The sequence below is a fragment of the Hoplias malabaricus genome, chromosome 14 (assembly GCF_029633855.1).
Source record: "Hoplias malabaricus isolate fHopMal1 chromosome 14, fHopMal1.hap1, whole genome shotgun sequence".
NCBI lineage: Eukaryota > Metazoa > Chordata > Actinopteri > Characiformes > Erythrinidae > Hoplias > Hoplias malabaricus.
The window spans coordinates 3,534,278-3,540,349 of NC_089813.1; the positions used below are offsets into that span (position 1 = coordinate 3,534,278).

At 46.9% G+C, this 6,072-nt stretch overlaps 1 protein-coding gene across 3 annotated transcripts in view; it reads right to left on the reverse strand.

Moving 5' to 3' along the window:
* Nucleotides 1–6,072, reverse strand: part of ncor2 (nuclear receptor corepressor 2) — a 69,947-nt gene that overhangs the window by 35,110 nt on the left and 28,765 nt on the right. For all 3 annotated transcript variants that reach the window (XM_066644774.1, XM_066644775.1, XM_066644773.1), the window contains exons 8-13: nucleotides 5,044–5,110; nucleotides 4,714–4,886; nucleotides 4,141–4,228; nucleotides 3,575–3,753; nucleotides 2,554–2,608; nucleotides 2,349–2,447 (exon numbers count right to left, since the gene is read on the reverse strand). In XM_066644774.1, coding sequence (XP_066500871.1) covers nucleotides 2,349–2,447; nucleotides 2,554–2,608; nucleotides 3,575–3,753; nucleotides 4,141–4,228; nucleotides 4,714–4,886; nucleotides 5,044–5,110 — 661 coding nt within the window. The remainder of the gene's footprint in view (nucleotides 1–2,348; nucleotides 2,448–2,553; nucleotides 2,609–3,574; nucleotides 3,754–4,140; nucleotides 4,229–4,713; nucleotides 4,887–5,043; nucleotides 5,111–6,072) is intronic.

The window sequence follows — 6,072 nt, forward strand, 5'->3', positions numbered from 1 at the left end:
TAATAAACCATGGTGTTCGAAAACCTCCATCAGCTCTGGGTGCGCAGCGGCTAAAGGCTTAAAGGGAAGGTACAGCAGACTGAGGGGCTCTGTTTTGATCTGAGTAAGCATTAATCTTTAGAGCCTCTGTGAAACCTGCTTAGTGGCATGAGTTAACACACACCCATGTGCTCAGAGGGAAAGACACCAACACTTTACAGAGTTCAAACACACACTGGCGGAGAGAGAGAAATACAGACAAGAGGCACACACACACACACACACACACACACAGGCAGAGACACGGGCACACACGCTCTGACACGCTCACACACTCAAAACCACCAGACTCTAGACCCCAAACTGACCTACTTCCTCTGTGTCAGCCTTCACTTTCTTACACCAATCAGTTAATAGTTAATACTTCAATACTTTACGCTGGAAACGAGCCGGCTGCCGGCTGCCTCCTCGGACTTTTAGCGTAACGCAGGAACTCATTTCGGTCGAATGCTGCACGTTATTTCTGGACCCAGTCAGTACCTCGGTGTGTAGCACTCAGCCCCGGAGCACAGCAGACGTTCAAGGGTTTCGAATACACACCAAGCAGAATCAGGAAGTGACTCTTTGGCGCGCTCACACACACACACACACACACACACACACACACGCACGCACGCGCACGCACGCACGCACTGCTGTGACCTCTCACACCGAGAAAATGTGAGAGTGAGTGGCAGCGGAACAAGAGCTTTCAAAAATAAAGAGAATAATAAGAAGAAAGCGAGAAGTTGGCTCTACACAAGCTCAGATATCGCTCCTTTTAATCTGGGTCTTCTCTTCCTGAAAGATGAGCCAACACACAGCCATCCATAACTGACAGAGGAGAGAGAGACAGAGAGAGAGAGAGAGACAGAGAGATAGGAGAGAGAGAGAGATAGGAGAAAGAGACAGAAAGAGAGAGAGAGAGACAGACAGACACAGAAAGAGACAGAGACAGACAGAGAGACAGAGACAGACAGAGAGACAGAGAGAAAGAGAGAGACAGAGAGAGAGAGAGATAGGAGAAAGAGACAGAGAGATAAACAGACAGAAAGAGAGAGAGACAGAGACAGACAGACACAGAAAGAGACACAGAGAGAGACAGAGACAGACAGACGGAGACAGAGACAGAGAGAGACACAGAGAGAGAGAGAGAAAAATAGAGACAGACAGAAAGAGAGACAGACAGAGATAGAGACAGAGAGAAAGATGAGACAGACAGAGACAGAGACAGACAGACACACAGACAGAGAGAGAGAGAGAGACTGATGATGCTGCTTCAGAGAGTGGGGAGAAACAGGATCGATAGAGAGAAAAAGGAATGAAAAATGATGGTTCAAAGAAGAGAAGTGTGGAGAGTGGAGGTTGATAAACAAAAAATGAGGACAGAGACAGAAGGGAGAAAAAGATTCAGAGAAAAACACTCAAAGGTGCACCTCTTTCAAAGGTAGAGTAAGAAGAAAAAGAAAAGAGAGAAAAAGGAAAAGAGAAAGGAGTTGAGAGAGAGAAGGGCACAGAAGTGTGTGTGTGAGAGAGAAACGATGGAGGGATTTTCTCCCTCTCTCTCCCTCCCTCTCCCTGCGTCTGTTTGCCCTCATTCTGCCTGCAACTTTCACAGACTGACAGACAGTAGCGAAGTTCCTCAAATAACCCACACATCCAGGCGGTTCTAAAGGCACTCAGCCGTGTGGGTTCACTCAGCCGTGCCATAACTCACTGGATCACACACACTCTCTAACGCTCCGCTACTGAGAGCTTTAGGGCTGGGAGCTACATATTGATACGGCTCTACATCCCAGATAAACTGGTGAAGTGTGTGATGACGGAACTGATATTTCTGAATGTACTTCTCCACAGTCTCCACTGCACGAGAAACAAGAGCTCAGAGAAAAAAGCCAGGATCAATTCTTAACGATTTTTAAAGACGCAAGGATCTGTTTTTCTGTAATCATCCGTTGGCGTGTTATGACACAGATGGATGTTTTAGAGTCTGTATCTTAGTGAACACAGTTCTGAGTCTTCCTGAATGTCTGTGACCCGCTTTGGTCAAAATACCACAAAGATCAAACCCCACAGCAGTGTTCTCCCCCTGTGTAAACAGCCCCTGTTCAGAACGCTCCTGTTCCTTTAAATGATAATGAGCCGCTCGCTGTTCACCCCGACCCCGAGCGCACAGCAGTGAGGAGCGCGGAGCAGAAGCTCTGGTTTTTAGCCGTTTTCACTCTGTTCTCTTTCTTCCTTAATGTGCCAGAATGAAGCTGCTGGCCTATTTAAGGTGAAATGGATACTGAAATGTGAGGTGCCGGTAACGGTTAAATGGATGTGGTTACCTGGCTTCGGCCTCTGCGGCGGTAGCTCCTGCGAACGATGTTCTTGTAGTTCTCGTTTTTCTTTGTCAGGTAGTAGAAGAGCACACACTCTGCTACGGTCTGAAAATACACACACATCTTCCACTTTATTAATGAATTCCGCAGAGTAAAAGAGACCGCAAACAAAGAGCTGGAGGGGAGGATAATAATAACGGGGCAGGTGTACCTTTCTCTCCAGAAAAGAGGCAATCAGGCCAAAGTTCTTTGGGTGCTGGATGAACCTAGAGAGAGAGAGAGAGAGAGAGAGAGGGAGAGAGAGAGACAGACAGACAGAGGGTGAGAGAGACAGACAGAGAGAGGGTGAGAGACAGACAGAGAGACAGAGAGAGAGAGAGAGAGAGAGAGAGAGAGACAGAGAGAGACAGACCGAGAGACAGAGAGATAGAGAAAGAGAGACAGAGACAGAGAGAGAGACGGAGACAGAGAGAGAGAGAGACAGACCGAGAGACAGAGAGATAGAGAAAGAGACAGAGAGAGAGCGAGACAGAGAGAGAATGAGAGAGAGAGTGAGAGACAGAGACAGAGAGAGTGAGAGACAGAGACAGAGAGATAGAGAAAGAGACAGAGAGAGAGCGAGACAGAGAGAGAAAGAGAGAGAGTGAGAGACAGAGACAGAGAGAGTGAGAGACAGAGACAGAGAGAGAGAGGATGAAGCACCTTTCACCTATTGCACTCACTCAGATCCAGCGCATGGTTTACGCACCTTCACCTCTTCTCGCTCTCACACACTTTGTTAAAACCGCTCACTAACTCTAACATACAGGTATCTGTATGAGTCATTCACAGCTGACAGGTGCCCGTGTGTGTGTGTGTGTGTGTGTGTGTGTGTGTGTGTCTCAAACTGGCTTTACATTCTGGTTCACCTCATCTTCACATCATTCAAAACATCCCCAAAAACCTTTATCTTTCACATAAAATAATACTTTTCATCATTAATCCACCATACGTCACATGGAGACCTCATTTACACAGTAGACATCGCCTTCCCAGTGACTGAGGGATCATAAAAATATTTAAAATATGCTGGAGTTCCCCTTCATTAACCCTTTAACAAAACACTCGCTCAAAGCTACGTCTTTATTAAATAAAACGTGTAATTATTAATTAATAAACAAACTGCTCTTTAAACGTGGGGTAATGTTACTGGATTGGAGCTATCTCACAGTAACACACACACACACACGTACTTCTCGCGGAAAGTGTCCTTCTCCTGGTCACTCCACATGTTCATGACCTGTCTGTCTTTGTAGATCTTCATGGGGTCGTCCATCAGGCCGTTCATGTTGATGAACTTTATCCTCTGCTGCTCTGCATCAAACAGCATTGGAGGAATCACCGCTAACTGACGCATCTGCTTCTCTGAGTTCTACAGAGACGAGAGTGAGACCAGAGTGAGACGAGAGTGAGAAACAAAGTGAGGAAGAGAAGTAAACGGACAAGAGGAAAAAATAGTGAGTGGAAAAAACTATTCGAATGAGTTACCAGTCGCTCTGAAAGCGTTAAAATGTCTGAAACGTCAAGGCCCATGAAGGTGGTGTGTGTGTGTGTGTGTGTGTGTGTGTGTATATATAGGAAGTGCATGAGCCACAAAACCTCCCCAAGTTGTGAAACAGACAGTGGTGTGGGGCGTAACACACGTCTAGACTAGAAATCAGAAGTACGGAAGCAGTGAAGCTACTGCCAGAGTCTGTCTGTCTTCCTCTGTTCATATGAATTATAACAGCGGTGTGTGTGTGTGTGTTTGGGTCCTCACCTCTTGCTCTGAAATGCCGTCTATGATCTCAGACACCTCGTGTTCACTGCGAGCTGCAGAAGTCAGGCCTCCTCTCTGACCCACCCTGCTGTAACGAAACGGTTACCATTAGAGATTCGCATGAGGATTCTTTAGCAAACGATTCAGGGAATCAATTGATTCAGATGTGGATGATTCCTGCATCCACTTTTCACTGGGTAGAGCTTTACGCAGCAAACGCTGACCAGGAAGCAAGCACGGAACGGCTACGAGACCATCCAGACCTCATTAAACATAACATAATACGGTACCCAGTGTTCCTTTAAACATCACTAATTCAGATACACACACACACACACACACACACACACACACACACACACACACACACACACTGTAGCATTAATAGATCAGAGTAATTCAGCAGCTGTAGGTGTGCGCTACACTTCACAGGCCCCTGTGTGTTTTACAGGGCACTACACAAAACACTGAGGATACTCCTCTGCACCTTGGGTCCGATGCATTAAAAACGGACTAAAAACAAAACTGAACACAAAACAGAAAGAGCGCACTACCCACGGCCCCCAGTCTTACTTCTGCATACGCTCCTGCAGCTCTCTCTGCTTGCGGATCTCAGGGAACTGCTTCTCGTAGTACTCTCGGACCTTGCTCTCTTTGGCTCTGCGGCGAGGGTTGTTCTCGATTCGCTCCACTTTCTTCTCCCACGCCTCCATCAGCTGGTCATAGCGCTGACAGAACTTCTGCTCCTGCACACACACACACACACCTTGTCTGTAAGATAACGTACAGTGTGGTAGCAATCCTTGTAATAGAAATAAATACTGGGCGATGTACCATGAAATCAATGTGTGTGTGTGTGAGAGAGTGAGTGTGTGTGTGAGAGAGAGAGAACAGGATATTTACCCATTGTTTGCGGGCATGGTTTCTCCTCTTGAAGTACAGAATGAGCTTCTTCCTCATCACCTGGTTTCTACAGAGAGGGCGAGAGACAGAGAGAGAAGATTCAGCCAAAGCTATCGCCTAGCGGCTATTTCGTTGCTATGGAGACCTTGCATCACTTCACTGATGCTGGACCAGCAGCGCGTTGGCAAGAGACGGCTTTAACATGAGCACAGGGGACACAGCGGATGGTGCCCTGGGTTCCTATAAAAGATACATCAAGCTGTAAGTGTAAGCTACTGGAACGGATATCTGTTATCGACATTATATTATTTATTCCACCACCAGTCGTTCCCTGCCTTGTGTCCCACAGATGTGACTTTGTGGGATGGGTTTTGGTCACACTGGTTTCCTCAGTCGTTACCAGCTTTAACTCGGCCTCCTCTACTCTCCCTCACTCTTCTGTGGAGTGACACTGGAGAACAATAATCTAATTTCAGCCTTAATACCACATCCTCTCCTCCGTTTACGAGCACCAGCCTGGCGCTGATTAAACGCGGCGTCTCTCCTCTGGTCTCCAAGACGCAGGCTTCCTGTAAGAGCCGCGGTTATTATCGGAGAGAGCGGGTTAAGCGATGGAAGTACAGAGATGGTGCGGTATAAGGGCAGCAGATGGCAGTGAGATTAGCTGCTGTGTGAAAGTCCACCTTATCTGGAACTCGGAGTGTGCATGTGTGTGTACACACACACTTCAGATTCAGTGCACGATGCCATATATTACAGCACATGTGCAGTACAGATGAGGCTCAGTTGCAGAGCTAGGAGGAGCTATCAGCAGCACTTCAACCCAAAATAGAGCAGATCTGTACCTCTCTTACACTGGAGGGAGAGAGAGAGAGAGAGAGAGATGAAATAAAATTAAAAAAAAAAAAGAGAGAGGAAAAAGGACGAGGGAAAAAAAGTGTTTCCCACCAGCGAGTGGTGCTCAGGTTAATAAAAGACTTGGAGAACAAAGCCTACAATTGTGTCTGATCAAAGCACTGAAAACTCTCT